The 23962-nt window shown below is 34.8% G+C and overlaps 1 protein-coding gene across 2 annotated transcripts in view; it reads left to right on the top strand.

Annotated features, from left to right (window-relative positions):
* Nucleotides 1-23666, top strand: part of CNTN1 (contactin 1) — a 262852-nt gene extending 239186 nt beyond the window's left edge. For both annotated transcript variants that reach the window (XM_045554016.1, XM_045554015.1), the window contains exons 15-16: nucleotides 2524-2644; nucleotides 22681-23666. In XM_045554016.1, the coding sequence (XP_045409972.1) occupies nucleotides 2524-2644; nucleotides 22681-22760 (201 nt within the window). In that variant the 3' untranslated portion in view covers nucleotides 22761-23666. The remainder of the gene's footprint in view (nucleotides 1-2523; nucleotides 2645-22680) is intronic.
* The last annotated feature ends 296 nt before the right edge of the window (nucleotides 23667-23962 follow it).

Below are 23962 nucleotides of genomic sequence, written 5' to 3'. Positions count from 1 at the left end.
GATTTGCCCTACCTTTTGGGATACAACCAATTCTAGCACCTTCAATTCTTCAGTAAACTCACTTTACTGGGTAATACATCATGATACTTGGTTTTATGATAAAATAGAGAAAGGACTGAATTTCTAATCTGAAGCACCTTGGTATGACAAAAACATAACAGACCAAGAAGACAAAGGGAAAAAACTCCTTACCCCAGGAATTTGCAGAAATATTGGGAACTGTTTCAAGTTTTAGCCAATCTTGACCTCAAGGGACAGGAAGACCAACTGACATTAAGCTCTGTGTTTACTAATACTGGCCAATGTCAAGGAACAGGCTGTGTGGCCACTGACCAGTTCCCTATATGGAAATATCAGTATTCTGTTTTAACCAAATCTATTATTCTTAACCTCATTAACTAAACAAAGATTGCAAACTCAAATGCTTTCTGAGAGCAGCAGGGAACATAATATGTGAAGGAGTTACTGGTTGAACCTGTGATAAAGCAAAACATTCACTCCACATACAGTTGTTAAAAAGTCAAATTTAAAAATTTTTTATAACTAACATCACGTAAACAATACTCTTACATATGATATAAAGTATTAACCCATGACTCATCCATTAATATACCAAGATATCTATGATTAGAACAGTAAATTAATATTTTTGGTCCACAAGAAAACCAAATTTGTCTATGTAAAAATTGAGTTTTTGAAAGTTTATTTCTAAGAAAATATCTTGGAGATAATGAGCATGAACTTTGACATGCCTGCATTACCATACAAGCTGAGTGATCTTAGTTAAATTACTAGGCTACCCTAAGTCTCACCTTTATTGTTAATAAAATAGACATAATGAGACCTATTTCATAGGGCTGTTGTCAGAAGAGAATTGAATGAAATAATACATTCACTAGCACAGCCCAGGACCTGGTGCAGAGTAGGCATTCAATAAGTATTAGTTTTTTATTTTATTTTTTATTTTATTCTAGAGTATTGCAGGGGTACAAACATTTTGGTTACATTAATTGCTTTTGTACAGTTTGAGTCAAAGTTATGTGTGCCCATCATCCAGATAGTGTGCATTGTACCCGGTAGGTGTGAATTTACTCATCCCCTCCACCCTCCCAGCTGCTTGATTTCTGGTGGGTTTTATTTCCACATGTGCAAATAAGTATTGTTCCATTAATTCCAACTTAATGGTGAGTACACGTGGTGTTTGTTTTTCCATACTTGCAATACTTTACTTAGAAGAATGGTCTCCAGTTCCATCCAGGTTAATAAAAGAGGTATTAGTTCACTATTTTTTTTTTATGGCTGAGTAGTACTCTGTGGTATATATATACTACAATTTATTAATTCACTCATGTGTTGATGGGCACTTGGGTTATTTCCACATCTTTGCAACTGTGAATTGTGCTGCTATAAGCATTCAGTTGCAGATGTCTTTTTTATAAAATCTCCTCCTTTTCCTTTGGGTAAATACCCAGTAGCAGGATTGCTGGATCAAATGGTAGGCCTCCTTTTAGTTCTCTGAAGTATCTCCATACTACTTTCTGTAGAGGTTGTACTAGTTTGCAGTCCCACCAACAGTGTGTAAGTGTTCCTATCTCTCTGCATCCACACCAGCATTTGTTGTTTGGGGATTTTTTGATAAAGGCCATTCTCACTGGGGTTAGGTGATATCTCATTGTGGGTTTGATTTGCCTGATGATTAGAAATGCTGAGCATTTTTTGATGTTTTTTGGCCATTAGTCTTTTGAAAAGTTTCTGTTCATGTGTTTTGCCCACTTTTTAATGGGGTTTGATTTTTTTCTTGCTGATTTGGTTGAGGTCTTTGTAAATTCTGGTTATCAGTCCTTTATTGGATGTAAAATTACATTGAAGTGGTCCCTTATCATCACAAGCAAAATTTCCTCAAGCCTCCTTCAAAAAATATATATTGAACACTCTTCTAAACACTGGGAATAGAGCACTGAACGAAACAAAATTCCTTATCCTAATGGAGCTTAGATTTTGGTGACAAAATACCTATTAGTGGAATAGTACATTTTGACAGTTTCTGCAAACTTTTAGTACTTTTTTAAGATGAACTATGGCACATTGTGAAATCAGTCAATTAGATCAGCTTTGTGAAAGTAAATTAATAATTTCTATAGTCTTATAGCATTTGTTTATACTCATTGACATTTAGCACTAGGAGTATTAGACCTTAACATTTCTCTTTAAAAGATATCAATGAAATAGTTTCATCTCTTGATTTTCTCTCAGTATAGCCCTCTGATAATAGAAACAATAGAATGTTAAAGATATTAAAGCTAAAAAAGACCTTATGCAATTAATTCAGTCACTTTACTTTTCAGTTGAGAAACTGAAGCCGAGAGTATAACTTGAGCAAGGACATACAGTTAGCATATCTAAAACAGATTCCTTTAAATGGGGTCATTTTGTTAGGGGGGAAAAATATACCTCTTGTACCTTAAATGCCATGTAATTGGTGGAAAAATGTACTGATTTGAATGATTGCTGTTTTTGCTACAGCTGGATTCCAATGGGGAGCTACTTATCCGAAATGCCCAGCTAAAGCATGCTGGAAGATACACATGCACTGCTCAGACAATTGTGGACAACTCTTCAGCTTCAGCTGACCTTGTTGTGAGAGGTAAGAGTTTCAACATTTTAAAATTACAAAACCAAAGGTATTTGACTTGCATAAATATGTACAAGCTTCTGGTAACTCTGGTTCGAATTCTTACATATTTAAAGTCCCAACCCCATACCTAAGAATGAATCTAAAGCTTCTTAACCATGCCTAAAAATGGTTTATGACAGACAAGGAGTAAACAACACTGATTTTGTTTGTTTTACTAACTACATATCTTCTAGAAAGTTATACCACATGCCTACTGCTAAATGTTTGTGCTTTTTAGTATTTACCAAAAGTTCTCATTTCCTGCTAATACTTTTTTAGTGCATTGAGTATAGTGCTGTTTCCTTTTTTATATTTTTATAAAAAATATATTGATGATGTCTACTATAACCTCGTATTATATATTTATCACTTTCATCTTAGAATAAAAAGTTAATTTATACATGTATCATCTTTCTGTTTGTTGCTGATTTTTAAATTGGTGTCTTTGTTCTTATAAATAATTGAGAATGTGATGGGATACCCATTTATTAAAAATATAACCCCTTTGCTACCCACCTCTGCTGTAGCAGTGAGGCCAGCTTGGAACATGTCCCAAATCTTGTTTAAAATCATTAATTGGGTCTTCACTCTCTGTCTATAGAATGATGACCATTCCCTTTAGCTCAGCACCCAAGAAGTTCCATGTGTTGACCTCAGTCTGTTTATTTTTAATGTCTCATCACTTGTTATAACAAACTCCAACTGTCCAAGTAATCCACAAAAATACCCTAGTACTTATGTGTCAGTTCCATGGTTCATCGTATTCCTTCCATGTCCTTTTCTCACTGTTGACTCAATCTTATCCAACCTTCAAGGCTTGGCTCAAGTATTACTAAGTTCATGACTCTTTCTCTGATGTTCCAAATGTGAGCTCCTCTCTTCAGAATTTTCATAACATTTATTGCTGCCTCAGTGTGTTTTATAGTAATCTATGCATGAGTTATCTCCTCTACTAAGTTGGAAAATTCATATATGCATTTTATTAATCTTTTGTGAATTGCGGAGTTCCTTTGCATAGTTTTGTAACTCTCATTTTCTCTCTGTCTCAGTTGTCATGTTAAGATTTCTATTTTTTCACATTTCATCTACTAAAAATATTTATGCACCATTATTTAATTGCATATTTTGCTGTGAATTTTTATGCTATCAAATAGTTATTTAATAATAAAACAATATCTGTGGTTTCTTTGTTTTAATATCCCTTCCAGATCTGGGTCAATGTAATTTCACTCAATCTCATACACCTCCTGCATTTCCCTCTAAAGCATGTTAATATGGAGTCCCTAAGCAACATTGGAAATATGCTGAACAGTCTTATATTCCATGTGAATATGCTCTTCAACAGAGTAATAAGAAGTCTAGCTGAAGTTTCTTTGTCCAGATGAACTTAGAAATTCATTTGCAGACCACTTATTGAAAATTAATAAATAAAACCACAAGGTGACAAAATCCTAAGTCAATGAAAGTTCGTTTAGCTTCAGTATTTCCATTTAGAGTATTTTGTTATCTGGGACATCAGTTGTTTTCAGGAGTTATCAGGAGAGGGACTAATTCACTATTCTTTCTAGTCAGATACTAGCTATTAAGCCATTTCTGTCAATAGCCTAATTGTATATTTAATTGAATTTTTTGCATATTAAAAGAATTAGCATTAATATTACAGTAGAGATTATGGTAAAATGCATGAATATCAGTGTCATCCTACTTTGTGGTAACCTCCTTTCAGTAACACTATAGAAACCTCTGTAATATTCAGAAGGAAGGGGAAGTTTTACAGATATAAATGCAAAAGTAGTAATGTTATTATCCACACATACTTAGGTAATTAATAATCACCATCATGTGTATTTTTTTATAGAGGTTAAGCCAATAAAAAGAAGTTGTAGTAGGTACTATGTGGAAATAAAAGAAGGTTTTCCTTTTAGTCCCAGGAAAAATGCCTTAAAGCAGTGATCTGCAATCTTTTTGGCACCAGGGATCGGTTTCATTTTTCCATTTTTCCATGGATTGGGGTGCGGGGGTGGGTAGGTGGAGCTCAGGTGGTGATGCAAGCGATAGGGAGGGCTGTAAATACAGATGAAGCTTTCTTCGCTTGTGGGCCTGCAGCTCACCTGCGGTACGCCACCCCGCCTTCCCCAAGTTTTATGGAAGACAATTTTTCCATGCACAGGGCGGGGCAGGGGTGGTGGGGTGGTGGGGTGGTGGTGAAGCTCTGCAGCCGGGTCCCTAACGGGTCATGGACCAGTACCGGTCTGTGGCCCAGGAATTGGGGACCGCAGCCTTAAAGCAATGGAACCCGGCAAGTACATTCAGTAGAAATATGATAGAGCGTTTTAAGTCCCTGCACTACGGTAGGATGTCAATAAAACTATACAGGTAAATGAAAAGTATTGTTTACTTCTGTTAAAGTCAGCAGAATCATCACCATTCTCCAAGCTTTATTTCTAATAATAGAAAAGGTATTTATATCAAAAAATATTTGTAATTAAATAGTCAAATATATTTCTGCAGAACGTGCACAAAAGCATATATGTGAAGTAGATGTAATGTACTTTATGTATTTAAATCATAAGATATAAAATTAAAGTTTTTAAAATTTCTTATAATAATTGTGAGTAATATATAAGACATACTCTGCCTCAGGGAGTATTATTATTGGTCTATTTAATCACTTAACTATGCTGCTTCATCTAGTTCAGGAAATCATAGCCTGTAGTCCATGGGCAAGCTTTAAGGGGTCCATGGAGCTCCAGAAATTGGAAAATTCCATGTGTATGTACATTTTCCTGAGAAGATTTATAATTTTCATAAGATTTCCTCAGCTCTTTTTCCCCATCTAGAGGCTCTAAAAAGAGAAACGAAGGGATGATTATTCACTTTATGCAGAAGTGTAAAAAACTGATGAATTTTGCACAGTGAGATCTAATAGCATATTTACATTTTAAATTGCTTATGAAAGATTAAACTTGCACTCAACCCTTCAAAATTATTATCTTTTCATCAAAACATATTAAACGTGTTATGTATTAATAGTATATAGTAAACATGTGTAAGAACTTGTTAAATTTGAGATGGTTTAATTCTAATTCATGTTCACGTATTGGTGATCTGAACTGCAGATGCTGGAATTAGTGCTGTGAGAGGGACAGTAAACAGAGTAGAGGGGGGTAAGCAATTTCCTCTAAAGATCACTAAGAAATTTTTGGAAAAAAAAACTAGTTCCCGTGTGTAAACTATTATGCTTTATCAGAAGACTGATACAAAAATATAAATATGCAGACATAATTAAGACTGTGGATTTCTTAGCCCATGTTACCTTGAAGGAAATGAATACATAGTAAAAAATGTTGCTGCCCTCTTCAGCTTGTGTGTGTGTGTGTTTGTACTTGTAATTGTGGATAGCTGAGTGTGGGTGTATAGCCTAACGAAAGTGATTTGTATGAGAGAAAAAAATGTGTTTTAGGCTTATGTCTTGGCATTATTATTTTAAATTGAGCTTAGAATGAAATCAATTAGTTAAATCTGAGTGCCTCTAAATATAAAAGTAAAATAAAAGATAGGGAAAATGTAGTCAAAGGAAAATGTAGCATTGGTTCTATTTCATGGAGCCTTTTACCCAGAGAGAACACACTCCCCATTTTATTTGTGTCATGTAGGGCAGGATTGAGAAAAAAGGAAAACAATAGCAATTGTTGTGAACTGAAAACAAAATGGCCCCAGTAATCAGATATGAACCATTGCCTTTTTGTAGAAGCCATAATACTTACTTATGGAAAACTATAGCACTTCAATTTATTTATCCACTAATTGGGTCCAAAGATGTTCAAGGAATAAAGAATAGAAAGGTGGTACATATCATCTGATCCTTTGGTCTGCAAACAACTTCAAATCATGGGATCGTATTGACCATGTAATTTTCACTTTTTTTCCCCAAAGCTGCCTTTTTTTATAATTTTTATTTCAAAATATTAAGGGGATACAAGTGCTTTTGTTACATGGATAAATTGTATCTGTTCACTTTTGAAAAATTTCTGCTAATCTTTCCATAGCACAGAGATTATTTTTGTAAGAGTAAACTTTCTTCAAACAATATTGTCCTGGAAATCCAATATATAAAATTGAAGATGAAGATAAATAAACATTCTTTCTCACAGTACCAGCAAAAGATTATGCTTTCTGAAATAGGTCACATTCAAGCCAGCCTCAGGATTCCAACAGATTTAGATAAATAAAATGTACAAGTATGCAAAAAATGAAAATTCATATAAGAAAACAAGCCATATTAAGAGAGAATCAAGAGGGTAGAAAAGAAAACAATATAATTCGGGTCCAGAATAGTTCAGAGAGTTTAATCACAGGAATAAGAGTAAAAATAACCATGTCCAAATCATTAAGGAAATTAGAGAGGAAATGATAAAAATGAGTCAAAAATAATGTACCATAAAAATGAGACACTTTTGGAAAAAAGAGGAATAGTTATAAATGATAAACATAATCATTGAAAATAAAAACTCAATAGATGGGCTAAACAACACATTAGAGAAAGCTTAGGAAAGAATTAGATATGAAAAAATTATTTTAGCACAGAGAATCAAGGAAAAATTGTGAAAAAGAGACTAACACATTGAGGTTATAATGAGAAATTAATATTTGTCAAACTGGATTACCAGAAGAAACATTAGAGAAAGTGAGAGAGAAATAATTTTCAAAAAGATAATAATTACACCTTTGGGGGAATTAGTGGCAAACATGATTTCTCATATTTAAGAATCACAATGAAACACATAAAAAATAAGTAAAAATAAATAAATAAAACCATAGAACATTGAAGGGAAATAGAAGATTATAAGAGCAACAAGAGAGAAAAAAATTATTTTTCTTTAATTTGCCGAATTCTAAAAATACACTGAGAGCAGACTAGTCCTAGTCAGCAGCAACAATAAAATTTAGATCATTGGGGAGCCACCCTCCAAAATGGCCCCCAGTTTTTCTGGCTTCCTGATGTACCAACCCTTGTGTAATCTCTCACACTTAGATTAGTCTGTGTGCCAGCAGAAGTGACTGTATGTGATTTCTCAGGCTAAGTCGTAAAACATTCTAGCATTCTTCTGGAAACACCTACATGAGGAGGAAAGGAGGCCTTCTACCAACAAGCAGCACCAGGTTGCCAGTTATTCGAGTGTGCTGTCTCAGGAGCAGAGCCTCCAGCTGCAGTTAAGCTTGCAGATGGCTGCATCCCTGGCTGACACTCATTATTACTTTCAAGAGAGACCCTGATGAAGAACCATTTAGTGAGGCCACTCAAGAATTCTTAGTTCACAGAAACTGTGAGAGACAATAATGTTTATTGTTCTTTGAAGCCACTGAGTTTTGGGGTAATTTGTTATTCAGCAATAGATAACTAATTCAACCCTGGAGTAATATCTTTCCTGTGCTGAGAGAAAAATAATTGTCCCCCAAGAAGTATATATCTAGACAAATTATCATTTCATGATGAGAAAAAAAATTAAAGTTATATTAAGACAAACAGAAAGAGATCATATCCCGCAAGAGATTCTTACTTCTAAAGGAAGGGTGAAATTCAGAAAAAAGGAAAATAACCCCAGAATATAGTTCTGAGATACCAAAAAGCATGATAAATAAAGAAACCAGGAAACATTTGGGCAAATCTAAGCCATCTCAGTCTGTTTGGGGACTAATGAAATAACATAAACTGGGTAACTTATAACCAGCACAAAATTATTTCTCACAGCCTGGAGACCGGGACATCCAAGATCAAGGAGCTTGCAGATGTGGTGTGTAGTGAGGGTCTGTTTTCTGGCTCATAGACAGCACCTTCTCACTGTTTTTAAGATCAATAATCCCACTCATGATGGCTCTCCCTACATGACCTAATCACATCCCAAAGGCTTAATACTATTATATTGGTGATTAGGTTTCAATAAAAATTTTTTGGGGGTGGGAGGCACAAATATCCTGAACGTAGCATAAACAAACTGAGCCAACCCAGACTACAGATGCTTTGGTCTGGGTTTAAAGACTGGTGAGAAGGATGAGTTGCCCTTTGATCAAGTTGCTAGTTGCTTTAACTTCAGATTTCTATTACGATAACAAATCAGGCTTATACATGTATGTATATATTATGTACGTGTGTGTGTGTGCATATGCACATGTAGTGCATCTCTTACATGGTCAAATATAGAGAATGTATAAAAATGATAATCATGAAATATAGGAAAGTGGTTACTTCTGGGGTTGGGAGAAAGGAGGGGACGAGGATGTGATTAACTAGGAACAGGCTCCACAAGAGGTTGCATCTGTATAACTAATGGTTTTATTTTTCTTCAGGTGGGTGGTGGGTGGTCATTTTCTTATTTATAACTTTTCCTAAATGTTAGATATTTCTTGATAAGGTTAATGAAAAAGAGTCAGGGTCACCTGCTATTGCCAACTTTCTCACCACCAACCTTCTCAGCAAAGGTTAATGAAACATTTTTGTCTAACCTTTGGACAGAGTTCCCATGCTTGGCTGTACATCAGATCTACCATATGGCTAATTTGAATACATAGTTCTAAGCCCCTTCTTGGCAGTTTCTGAGTTAATACCTCTGAGATGGGCTTAGCAAAACCAAATGAAAGACTGTTCTGGTGAACAATGGTGGGTCAGCACTGGCCATAGAAATTGACCCACACAAATATGCTTAACTTTTTAACAAAATGCAAAAACAAAGGATAATGTTTGCAACAAATGGTGCTGGAACAATTGGGCATTCATAGGCAAAAGCAATTTTAAAAAAGAACCTTGACTTAAACCTCAAACCTTACACAAAATTAACTCAAAATGAATCATGGACTTATATGTAAAATGTAAAACTATAAAGCTTTTAGGAAAAAATGTAGGTGAAAATGTTCAGAATCGAGAGCTAGGTGAAGAGTTCTTAGGCTTGATGCCAAAAGCACAATGCATAAAATGACAAAGTGATAAACTGGGCCTTATCTAAATGAAAAACTTTTGCTTTGCAAAAGATCCTCCTGTGAAGAGGATGGAGAAAATATTTGCAAACCACATATTAGATACAAAATTTTTATGTAGAAAATATATAGAACTCTCAAAACTCAAATTAGGAAACAAATAATCCAATATTAGAATAGGCAAAAGACATGAACAAACACTTCATTGAACAGGATATATAATTGGCAAATAAGTGCAACAAAAGATGTACAATATTATTAGCTATTAGCGCAATGTAAGTTTAAAACCCAATTTGGGGTATGTATCATTACATACCTATCAGAATGGCTAAAATTTTTTTAAAAGAGTTTTGTAGAGAAACTGAGTCACTCACATATTGCTGGTGAAAATGTAAAATGGGACAGACACTCTGGAAAGGAGTATAGTGGTTTCAACAAAGCTAACATGCTCACCATGCAACCTAGCAATTACACTCTTGGACATTCATCCTAGAAACATAAGAACTTAGGTTCACATAGAAATATGTACACAAATGTTCATAGCATCTTTACTCGTAATAGCTCCAATCTGGAAATAACCCCAAAGCCTTCCTACAGGTGAATACTTAAACTGTGATATAGCCATACCTTGGAATATTACTCAGCAATAAAGAGGAACAATCTATTGATACACATAACAACTTTTGATGTATCTCAAGGGAGTTATGCTGATTTGTACAGCATTCTTGAAATGACAAAATTACAGAGATGAAGAACACATTAATGATTGCCATGGGTTAGGGAGGGAGAGACAAGTGACTTTGGCTACAAAAGGGTAGCATGAGGCTGGGCGCGGTGGCTCACGCCTGTAATCCTAGCACTCTGGGAGGCTGAGGCGGGTGGATCACTCGAGGTCAGGAGTTCGAGACCAGCCTGAGCAAGAGTGAGACCCCGTCTCTACTAAAAATAGAAAGAAATTATATGGACAGCTAAAAATATATATAGAAAAAATTAGCTGGGCATGGTGGCACATGCCTGTAATCCTAGCTACTCGGGAGGCTGAGGCAGTAGGATCGCTTAAGCCCAGGCGTTTGAGGTTGCTGTGAGCTAGGCTGACGCCACGGCACTCACTATAGCCTGGGCAACAGAGTGAGACTCTGTCTCAAAAAAAAAAAAAAAAAGGGTAGCATGGGGGATCCTTATGATGAAAGTGTTCTGTATCTTGACTGTGGTGGTGATCCTACAAGTCTACACGTGATAAAAATAAAAATTGCTTAGAACTAAACAAACACTCACAGACACACAAATGAATGCATGAAAAAATAGTGAAATCTGAGTAAGATCGATGGCTTATATCAATGTCAGTTTTCTAGTGATGTTGTACTTTAGATATGCAAAATGTTACCATAGTGGGGGATGAGTGAAGGGTATACAGGATCTCTCTGTATTGTTTTGCACAATTGCATGTGAATCTATAATTACATCAAAATAAAATTTTTTTAAAAAACTTGCTGGACATAAACACACTGAAAATATAAAGAAAATACTAAATAGGTACTTACAGGAAATTATTTCAAAGATAGTATAACATGATTAGAAGGCATGGAGTGTGGCACACCCACAGATAACAAGTGATTACCTAAACAAGTGATTGCCACTAAACTGCCTTCTAAGTAGGTGGGTCCCGTTTAACCTCAGGGGCCTGGAAAAGACTGAGTGGGCCTTGCATCTTTAGTACCAGAGGTAATTCCTGAAGGCAATGGAGGAGAGTGTGAGTTCTGGTCCCTGCCCTAAAACTCTGTTCTATTTTTTCCCCATTTTATCTCTCAGTCTCTCCTTTAAATGAATATGGAATACATTTTTAAAGAATGTCATTATGAAGGGCATCGAATTAATAGCATTCGAAGGTGACCAAATATTTAGACCTGGCCTGGGTTGGCAAATCTCTGTTTTTAACAAGCTCCAAAGTAGATTGTGATGAAATAGTCACTAACTGGTAAAATTATTATACCTGGAAATTATTGTTCTAGGGAATCTATGGAAAATGTATTTTGGGGATCAATTAATTTCAAAATGTGTTTCAAAAACATAGTCATGTTCTCCTTTCTTCTAGTTTGTCCAGTGCAAACCAAATACAAGTTAATTGGCAGACAATTCAGAAACTGATAATCACATTTTTTGGAAGCTACGGAAGGGCACTCTGCCACAAAGGCCAGGAGCAGTGTGGGAATGGGGAAGGCAGCCCAGGTGGAAAGAATAGGGTTAATGCCACGACTTTGTTTCTTACTCCCATCAGCATTCTTGAATAATTGAAGTTGGCACTAAATCATACTAAGTAAGACAGAGTTAGATTTTAAAACTCCACAGTTAACCACAGGACCACTCAACCTAAACGTGTGTCAACAGTTAAGGAAAGCAAACGAACAAAACAAAATAAAAACAAAATGAAACAAACAAACAAAAAAAAATGGAAAGCAAAACCCCAACTAGAGAACTAATATAAAAATTAAGATAAACTTACAAGACATCGTAATGCTGTCTTGGTATTATGTCATTTAAATTGTTTATAGGAGATATTAATGAAAAGTTTTTTCCTGTGAAGAACATATATTGACATCAATTGGAAATATTAATAATATCGTGTCAGTGAAAGGAGTAATTTCAGAATCAAGCTATTAAAACAGAGGTTTGTATAATACAGCCAAAGGGATTTGGAACTCAAACCACTGTGAATTGCTTAATACTTTAAAAGACCTTTATAGTTCAAAGCTATTCTGTCTTAGTTTTTTAAAAAATAATCAGCTATCAGACTTCAGATGTTTTTTGAGCTTTGATGTAAAAACCCACATTAAGAGGATTGATACAAGTGTCATTTTTTGTTGTAATACGATTTTTTCTTGTTAGGTTCCATAAAAGTGTATTCTAGGTTGCTTCATCAAGTAAGTGTCTGATGCTTGTGAACAGCCCTGTAGAAATGTTCTTTAACAAAAGATGTTTCTAGATTACTTAAAGCTCTTCAGCTGAAAGAGTCATTTAGAGGGAAAGGTTTTGCAGGATTTATTCGATAGCACTTGTGGAAACATATATGCAACTTGCCAAATCTAAATTCTCATTCATGAGTGCACTTTTGGACAACATTCAAAAATGGACCATAAAATTATGCCACAAAAGAGAAATTAGGCTTTGACTTGTACATACCTTACTATTTTTCCTGATATTTCTACTGTGTTATAAATATTATTGGTGATGCTACTGGCTGTTAGGAGAACTTTCCTGACACCTGGATGAACAAAACTTGTTTGCCACTAATATTGACAAAATAGAAAATGCAATCAGGATTATATTTTATATACTATATTTTTACATATTATATACTATATTAAACAATATTTCGTAACTGAAGTCTGAGATTTCAGAAAACAAACAAACAAAAGAAAAAAAAGCCTTTACTATCTAAACATTTTCTTTTGGTCTAATTCTCAACCCTAACATATGCTATATGGAATTTGAAAATGTTTTGGAAAAAGAGTAGCTGACACTAAAGCAAATAATATGAAAACTGTGTAAATCATTTTTCCCCAGAGTAAGTTTGTATTGTTTATATTGTTATATTAGAAGCTAATACTCATTTTGTCTTATGTAGATTTGTATTTAGATAGGAATACCATGTGAAAGTATGTGTGTGTGTGTGTTTGTGTATGTGTACAGCTTTCCACTTTATTTGTAAGACCAAAATACAGTTGCAGAATGGAGAGGAATATAAGTTAGATGCCATCTTTATTTGATGCTATCCATTAAAGTTTTTATTACTTGGCCTAATGACATGGTTACCAGATTCTGTATAAGGAGGTCATTTTGATTGGTGACTAAAGCACTTTAAAACTCTGTTAGGTAACATAGCCAAATAAATAACCTGATGGAAGCTGTCAGTATACTTTTTAGTCCGAATAATGTTGCTATATTTTAAACTGTTATAATGGTTCACTAAAAGTCTTTTCTATGGAAAGTGCTCTTGTGTATTTATTACTCCCAGCTATTTTACATTAACAGAGTTCATATCCACAGAGTACCATTCTTCACTGTCCAGACAACATTATTTCTGATGCATTTATTTGGAGATGTCGGTCCAGACAAATTAGTACTTTTTCATTAAGAAATATAGAATAGATAAACATTTTCTTTGTCTGAGATAAGAGTATTCTCATGGTTCTATTATTGGCAAATCATGCCTTGTTTATTAATACATCTTTTCCCCCCTCACTTCTTCATAGTAACTATATGAAATTTCTGCATTTATGTTCAAATTTGAAAATACAGTTCTAAATCTAGAATTAATCCTGAAGTTCGTGTAGACAATTCTCATCCCTTCATTTTACAAACTTGGAGTTTGTTCCAATCATCCTGGGACCTCTGTAATAAGCTTCCTCCAAAAAGTGTAAATAAAATCTGTAGTTAATTTCTAAAACTCATCATGCCAGAAAGATTACCACGTCTATTCTAGAATTGCTAGAACAAATTTTACTTTTGCTAACTTCTCCTAAGTAGTGCAAGTTACTCATTTCAGCTTTTGGTTCTTTTTCCCTTCCCATTATCTGGCATATGATAATGAAAAGTAATTTGATTTTAAAAACATTGTGGAGGCCGGGCGCGGTGGCTCACGCCTGTAATCCTAGCTCTGGGAGGCCGAGGCGGGTGGATCGCTCAAGGTCAGGAGTTCGAGACCAGCCTGAGCAAGAGCAAGACCCCGTCTCTACTAAAAATAGAAAGAAATTATCTGGCCAACTAAAAATATATATACAAAAAAAAAATTAGCCGGGCATGGTGGCTCATGCCTGTAGTCCCAGCTACTCGGGAGGCTGAGGCAGTAGGATCGCTTAAGCCCAGGAGTTTGAGGTTGCTGTGAGCTAGGCTGATGCCACGGCACTCACTCTAGCCCGGGCAACAAAGTGAGACTCTGTCTCAAAAAAAAAAAAAAAAAACATTGTGGGAAAGGATAAATCCAAAGACATTCATCAGAAAAAGGTTAAACCACTAACTCTTGGATTATTTAGGGTTCTATTTGTGTAACTAACTCAGGGACCTTGGATATTCGTGAAGGCAACAGGACAGAAAGTCTGTTGTCATATTAAAAGTTTGTGGAACTCTTTGTGCTAAATCAGAATTTATATTTCTGTGGTAGCTGGCATAAATGTGTTCAAGAAGTCCTATATTCAAAGTTATTATTAAATAAGAAAACGTGGATTTATATTCAAAATTATTCTTATGCCAGGTCAAAATTAATTCAGAAGGACTTTTAAATTAATCAGTTTAACACCATGAAATTAGAAAGAACAGACATAAAGATTTTATGTACCATATACACCTCACCATATACCCCAACACACACACACACACACACACACACACACACACACACACACACACACACACACACACACACGCATCAGCATGAGAAGAGAGCCAGAAAAGAGATAAAGTTATATAGGCAGAAAGATCTGTGTCCAAGTCATCAGAGTCAAGTCAAAATAGTTGAGGTAGTTTTTCAAGTATTTAGGGCAGCAAAACACACATTTACCTCAAATACTTGGATAATTGCCTCTGTTTTCCGCTTGCTTTGGCCAAGGAAGTCTTGCCACAGAGACAGCTAAAGATTCCATCTCATCAGCCCTGCAGGACCAAGACAGGAAAATGGTCCTTACTGCCCATACTGGCTCGAACAATGATGACTGGGCGCCATCCTGAGGCATCCTGACCCCGCTCTGCAGTAAACCACAGAGATACATCCACTAATAGCAAAGCCTGCCCCGAAATTAAGCATTCCCCTTCCCACTGAGCATCAACAAATTTAGGTCAAAGAAAAACTATTAGGGACCAGTTCTCCATAATCATTATATACTAAAAATGAAGTATTGAGCTGAAATGCATTTTTGGTTATAATGAATACAGAATTTAGAAAAAGGCTGATTGTTTTAAAGTTAGAACTTATTAGTATTAATAGTTATATTTAAAAAAAACTCTAATAAACATAACAGCTTTCCCAGTTACTACTGGAGTTTTAAAGTACATCAATGATTTGAAATTGTATTGCTCAATATGAGTTCAAAGTAAACTGATGAAAATTCAAGGAATTTTTCAAACATCTCAACAAACTATGTAATTCATTTAGAATGTTATGCTATCTTAAGATTTTAGATGGGCCTTGAAAATTATATAGATTAACACTTCATTTTACAAATTCAGAAATTAAAATTCACAAAGGTGTGGGGGTTAGAAACTGGTATAAGACACTGTCATGCACTAATGTAAGTTTAGATTTCTTTTTTCCCTCCTCACTGGAGTACAGTGAGAAAAGCTTCCTTGGAGGATTTCTTTTCTTCAATTAATTAGTCCTGGCTCTTTGTTTTATAATTAAAATAGTTAACTTTTGGCAGATTGAAATTTATTTTTTGCTGCATGTTTGGTTTGTATCCATGGCTCCCTTAAAAAATAATCAACAACCTTTCTACTTCTCAGTTCTATTCCAGGGAGAAAGGAGAAAAACTTTACAGAACTTAATAGGTATTATGAGACTCTCCACTTCAGTGCTGCTATAGGTTTATGCATCAGGGTACATTTACCAAACAGTGATGCCAAATCAAGCTACAATTATGCCAATATGTCAAAGTTCAAGAGCAGTACAGATAATCAGGGATATCCAAAAGTCTTTATGAATATGAATAAATAACAATTATGTCATATTTTGAAAATAATTTTGATTTATGTTGGTAAAATATTATGTTTTCCTGATTCAGATCTTTAGGCTGTGAAAAGATATATATTATGAATATAAAATAAAAATAAAGATACATAATGATATAATGCATATGACAAAATATAATTATATAGTATATTTTAATAAAATACATATTATATATCATATATCATGTATTTATTCTATTATATAAGAATATATAGCAGTTGTTAAAGACATTATTTACAAGACACAATTAATTGAATCCAGTGAGGCTAAGTTGCTTGCGCAAGGTCATATTGCTACTAAGTAAAAGAACAAGATTTGAATCCAGGCAGTCTAACTTCATATAAGACACCCAGCTCATTGTTGTAATGCAATATAGCTAAACACTAATTCAGATATATTCAATACAATAAAATAATCAATGGGGAAAAATGAGTTTTTATCATAAAAGCATGCTGAATTTTGTTGAATGCTTTTTCTGTATCTATTGAGATGATAGTATGATCTTTGTTTTTGCTTCTGTTTATGTGGTGAATCACCTTTATGGATTTATGTATGTTGAACCATCCTTGCATCTCTGGGTTAAAGCCCACTTGTTCCTGGCAGATTACTTTTTGATGTGCTGCTGAATTTGGTTTTCTAGAATTTTACTGAGAATTTTTGCATCTGTATTCATAAGGGATATTGATCCATAGATTTTTTGTTGTTGTTGTGTCTTTTCCTGGCTTTGTTATCAAGGTAATACTGGCTTTGTTGAATGAATTGGGAGGACTCTTTCCTTCTTTATGTTATGAAATAATTTCTGCAGTAAGGGTACCAATTATCTTTGTAGGTCTAATAAAATTCAGCTGTGAAACCATCTGGTCTGGAACTTATTTTTATTGGAAGACTTTTTATTGCTGTTTCAATTTCATTGCTCATAATTGGTCTGTTCAGGAGTTCTATTTCCTCCTGATTGAGCCTTGGAAGGTTGTGTGTTTCCAGGAATTTGCCCATTTCCTCAATGTCTTCTAGTATTATAAAAGCCATATATGATAAACCCACAGCCAACATCATACTGAACAGGGAAAAGTTGAAAGCATTCCTACTTGAACTAGAACAAGACAAGGATGCCCACTGTACCACTTCTATTCAACATAGTGCTGGAAGTCCTAGCCAGAGCAATCAGGGAAAAGAAGGAAATTAAGGGTAGCCAAAAAGGGAAAGAGGAGGTCAAACTATCACTCTCTGCTGATGCTATGATCTTATATCTAGAAAACCCCAAAGATTCCACCAAGAGACTCCTGGAATTGATAAATAAATTCAGCAAAGTCTCAGGTTACAAAATCAAGTACACAAATTAGTAGCATTCCTATATACCAACAACAGTCAAGCTGAGAATCAAATCAAAGACTCAATACCTTTCACAATAGCTACAAAGAAAATAAAATACCTAGTAGGATATTTAACCTAGGAGGTAAAACCCCTCCACAAAGAGAACTATGAATCACTGAGGAAAGAAATTGAAAATAATGTAAAGAAATGGAAAAACATATTGCTCATGGATCAACAGAATCAACATTGTTAAAATGTCCATACTACCCAAAGTGATTTACAGATGCAACATAATACCTATCAAAATACCAATGTAATTTTCTGCAGATCTAGAAAAAAATAATTCTGTGTTTTGTTTGGAAACAGAAAAGACCTGAACAGCCAAAGCAACCGTAAGCAAAAGGAGTAAATCTGGAGGCATCACTTTGCCAGACTTTAAGCTATATTACAAAGCTATAGTAACCAAAACAGCATGGTACTGGCACAAACATAGAGACGTACACCAATGGAACAAAAACAGAGAACCCAGATATAAAATCATCCACATATTTCTCTCTGATCTTTGACAAAGTAGACAGCAATATACACTCGGAAAAAGAATCCCTATTCAATAAATGATGCTGGGAAAATTGGATAGCCACATGTAGAAGATTGAAACAGGATACATACCTCTCACCACTCCCCAAAATTAATACAAGATGGATAACAAATTTAAATCTAAGACATGGAACCATAAGAATTCTAGAAGAAAATGTTGGAAAAAGTCTTCTAGATGTCAGCCTAGGCCAAGAATTTATGAAGAAGATCCCAAGGGCAATCACAGCAACAACAAAAATAAATAAATGGCACTTGATTAAATTAAAAAGCTTCTGCACGGCTAAGGAAATGATCAACAGAGCAAATAGACAACCTATAGAATGGGAGAAAATATTTGCATGTTATACATCCAATAAAGGATTGATAACTAGAATCTACAAAGAACTCAAGCAAATCAGCAAGAAAAAAATAAATAAAAACCCTTAAAGCGGGCAACAGATGTGAACAAAAGCTTTTCAAAAGAAGATAGACCAATGGGCAATAGACATATAAAAAAAATCATCAGAGAAATGCAAATCAAAACCACAATGAGATATTACCTAACCCTAGTGAGAACGGCTTTTATCAAAAATTCCCAAAACAATAGATGCTGGCATGGATGCGGAGAGAAAGGAACACTTATACAATGTTGGTGGGACTGCAAACTAGTATAACCTCTATGGAAAATAGTATGGAAATTCCTCAAAGAACTAAAAGTAGACCTACCATTTGATCCAGCAATTCTCCTACTGGGTATTTACCTAAAGAAAAGAACTCATTTTGTCAAAGAGACACTTGCACTAGAATGTTTGTTGCAGCACAATTCACAATTGCAAAGATGTGGAATCAACCCAGGTGTCCATCAATTCATGAGTGGATTAATAAAATGTGATATATGTATACCATGGAGAACTACTCAGCCATAAAAAATGAATTAATACCTTTTGCAACAATCTGGATGGAACTGAAGACCATTCTCCTATGTGAAGTATTGCAAGAATGGAAAACAAACACCACATGTACTCACTATTAAATTGGAACTAACCAATCAGCACTCATGTGCACAGACAGAAGTAAAACTCAACATAAATTGTGCAGGTGGGGCGGGGGCAGGAAGGGGTGGGTGAAATCATACCTAACGGTTACAATGTGCACTATCTTGGTGATGGGCAAACTTACAGCTTTGACAAGCAGTATAAAATCAATCCATGTAACCAAAACATTTGTACCCCTGTAATATTCTGAAATTTAAAAACAAAAAAGAAAAAAATGAAAGTGCAGGCCTTTTTCTTTTTTGGCAAGAAATGTTTATTCTATAGAAAGTCATTGATGCAGATTTTGCAGTTTTATTTTTGCCTATGATATATTTATGGCCACCCTAATGACAAGGGGGCAACTATAGTAATTTAAAGTACTTTTTTTTCAGCTAGCTAACTTTATACAGTTATAATTACAATAACAAAAACAGTAAATAAATTATAGTTGATGGCTTTAAAGCTTGATTTTTGTAATGTGCTCTTTGGCCTAAAAATAGGCAAATGAAATTTTGATGTGTGTTTTCCTGTTTTTAAAGGCATATAACTCATACAGTTAAAAATACTTCATTCAAAATGGTTAAATGTCTTGATTATAATGTATATATCTATAAGACTTTCATATAAAATTACCATGTTATTTTATAAAATTGGTGTGAGGTGTTGGTGCAATAATGTACGATTATTCCCATTTCATAGGCAAAGGAAGTTTAAAAAACAGAAAAAATATTTTTTTTAACTGTCAATTATAAAGCCAGAACATGGCCAGATATTAGTGTTCCAAATTCAACTACTTGAACTTGCTTTTTTCTCCCTAATGTTTAACTTCCCCAAATACATAAATAAGACCATATAATTTTTTATTGTGCATCTCTATCACTGTTGGTACATGGCTTAGTTTATCAAATTAGATAGTCTCCCAAAATACTCTGAGTCATTGAAAATTCCAAATTAAGTTGGAGACTAGAGTAAAATTTTAGGCTATTTAAAATTAGAATTTTATTATTATCTTCTGCTATCATTTCAGTTCACTTTATTAAATAAAACAAGACAGAAACACCTTAGCTCCATTACTGAAAAAATAACCAAGCAAGGACTTAATGATGTGAAATCCCTTTCAAGCAAAGTTTTATCAGTTGTAATTTTTGTTGAGCTTGCCTTTTCAAATCTCAGGAATGGGCTTACCTACACCACCAGCGTCTGTCACCAGTGTAGCCCTTGGGAATTTGAGCAGGTCACAAAATTGTTTGCACCTAAGTAAATGAGAAGGAAGGAAACTCAGAAAAAGACTTTTACCCTCTAAACTATGGTGAGTTTATAAATCTACAGGGAGGAGATTTTAGTGCTCTTGAATTCCCATCCCATGGCTCTTGTAACTCCAGTCATCACTACTGGAATTAAATGAAACATACTCAAAGAGCAAGAAAGAAATGTTGAAGTGTTCTGCGATGGACCCTGAGTTAGGACATCTCATTAGACTGGAACAGCAGGAGTCATTTTCAGTCTGTTCTCTGCCACTGCACTTTTCCGTTACCATATTTAACTGCACAATATACTTTCATAATTGAGTGCCGATTCTGGCATAAATCCAAAAATTCTTTTTTTTTCCTACCATGTAAAACACATTTTAATTTTTATTTTCTCAACCATAGCCATCAGTAGTGGTCACTCTGCAGACACGAGAATAATGAGGAAGCTGGCTCAGGTTCATGCGTATTGCCCAGGGTGGTCCTGGAGCACCAACACCTTCATATGAAAGTACATAGGGAGGCAAGTGAGTGAGAGTCAGTGTATTCTAGGGATAATTTTGAATCCACTTTATCTTTAGGAAAAAAATAATGCAAAATCTTATGAATACTCACTATCATTAGTAGCAAATTCCTTGTGACACACCAGAGTGTAGGGGTCCCTTATGTAAGTGTCACTGAATAGTTTAGGGTCTGTCCCACTGAAGAGCACATTCCTGAGCACCTGCTCTCTACAGTCTTAGCACCTCTCAACAAGGGGAGCTTCACCCCCTTTCACGTATTCCTGAGAATTCCTTTAAAAGCAAGGGACTGTTACTGATAGGAATATGTCAGCTCCCTGTGATGTGTGGGGTTTAAACTGCTTGGAGGACCAAGATTTGATATCTTCCTGTAGAGGCTGATAGATACCGCAGCTAATCCAAGGAAATGGCACCCCACCCTGGAGGGGTTTAGGGGAGCTCCCCATGTGACTGCACAGCCCCCTCTATCTGGACTTAAAATCTCAAATCGCAGATAAGCAAACTCTGGTAATACAGCAAAAACTACCAAAACTTCATTTAAAAGGAAAAAATGTATATTAATATCTAAAACTAGCAATTTCAGTTCTCATCAAAAGGACTTAAAATTTCATATGCTTAAAATGTCAAATGAGTTTTGTGACCTTTTTTACTATTTGCCATAAGGACTGAATTTGCAATAAGCAGTCAGCAGAGGCAAGTTTTCCTGGATACTATTTCTTCTATTTAAATAACGATCACTAGGGGACAGTAGTAGCTATAAAGTGGTCTAATTCTAATAATCAAACTGTCGTTAGTTATGGGTAGGAGAAAGAGGTGGATGATCATCCTGTTACACAATTTTCCGTAATAATATAGCTATACTAATATGCGCATACAATTATTAAAGGATCTGCATGGTGTGATGGAAAGGCTAGGGCCTTTGGCATTGGGTAAACAGATTAGAAATCCACTTTACCTACTTAATAACCTGTGGTCTTAAGCTAGGCAGTTAATCAGTGTAAGCCTCAAATTCCATATTTATGAAAGAGAATATGAATAGTTACAGTTCATGCATTGCCCATGGCAACTTTTTACAAATATTTTCCTTCATTACCTTTTCTTTTGCTATGTATGTATATATAGATACAAGAAATAAGTGAAATATAACTCAAGATACAGTTCTCACAAAACCCAGCCCCAACAACTAATTAACTTTTTTGAATCATTGCTTACATCTATCCTCAGTATTTTTTTTCTTAGAAGTCTTCAAGGCATAAACATATGTTGTAGTAGGTAGACTGGTACTATGTGGAATGAAATTTATGAAGGGTCTGTGTATTTTGTTTTTGTTTTATTTATTTTATTTTTTTGTTTTATTGAGGAGGGACTCCAGTTAGCACTCTTGTTTTTTATAAAGTCAGTCCCTGTCTACAAGGTAAAGAGGTTTGATTGGACCAAAGCTTGTCGCTTCAGCCTTCTATCTTTTGGACTCCTATCCTCAGTGTAGACTCTAGGAGAATGTATCTTTCTTTGTTCATTATTTCAACTTACCCATCAAGGAAACATAGCAAATGCTCAAAGTACGTGGCTTCCTGCCCCTAACTAGGCATCCACACTCTCCCTTCAGTCTTGATCTTTCCTCTTACAGGTAAAAACAGAAAAGATGGAGAGAAAAACATGGTGGATTCCTTTCTCCCCGTCTGTGCAAGCCTGCCTCCAAACTGGTGACCGTTGACACTCACCATTTGTGTGAAAGACTTTTTTTTTTAAACATAATATACTAGATTTGACTAACTAAATCTTGTAGCTTCTGCAGTTTTTTTCCCCCCAACCTAGTTCTTAGAGGATGTTTCCCCTTCTGAAATGTCTAAACATACTTTGAGCAGAAAGATTTTTAAACATTTAACTAGACTGCTTCACTAATACTTTAAAAATGCCTGGTGAACTAACCCAGTACATTATACAATGACCAAGTGAGAGTTTTGTGTTTTCATGTCCTGTTTTTCTTTGAAATTATATATCTCAGAAATTAGCTCATTATCTGAACAATTTATGAAGAACTGGTGAATTATGATACAGGAGTATTGCCACTGAATGTACTGTTTGTTTCAGTCAAGCAGGTAATGAACAATGTTATCAAATTCTCTAATGAGACATCTTAATTAGGACATAAGCTAAAAGGGGCATCACTCCAGAAATTGTAGTGCCATACAAATTCATTTGCAGGAAAGAATGAAAAGCAGCAGCAAACAACTGAAGACTGACCTGGGCTCTATAGGGGTTTTGGCACAATTCCTAGGGTTGGAAAGTGAAAATGGGCAGCATGTAGAAGAAAATGTCATCTCAGTAGCAAGATTTAAGTGAAGATGACTAAGCTATTAACATAATTCATTCAGATTTAATTTTATTAACTTCTACCATTAGCCTTTGTAGATCTTTTCTTTTGGGAGGAAAGTTGAGATTTTCATTGGAAGAAATTGAGTCTAAGTGGGTGGTTAAAATTGAAGTATACATAATTCTTTCTGGGACTACTGAAATTTTATTATTTGAAAATACTTTTACTTTCCCCCTTTGGTCAAAGAGACATGCTTAAAATTCTTGTTTCTTCATAAGAAATAATTGTGTCATTCTTAGGTTTGTATTTAGGTATGAGATATTATATGGGCTTCTCATTTAGTTTCTCTAGCAATCCTGTCTGTGGTTGGAAGAACTCTCAAGGAAACTTGGAGGGATATGGATATAATTCTTAAATCATCATATCTATATATATATATATATATAGTTTTATTTTTAAAATAATGTATGAGTCATCTTAAAGGAATAAATGCTTTTGGCTCAAGATGTCACTTATTTTCGTCTTTTATATTTTCTTGTCTCAATTACTATTCCAAAAGGAACTATCTAAGAATTTAGACTAGAAATCCAAGTTA

The sequence above is a fragment of the Lemur catta genome, chromosome 6 (genome assembly GCF_020740605.2).
Source record: "Lemur catta isolate mLemCat1 chromosome 6, mLemCat1.pri, whole genome shotgun sequence".
Classification (NCBI taxonomy): Eukaryota; Metazoa; Chordata; class Mammalia; order Primates; family Lemuridae; genus Lemur; species Lemur catta.
The sequence above is the reverse complement of the archived record's forward strand: the minus strand, read 5'-3'. Positions and strand labels throughout refer to the sequence as shown.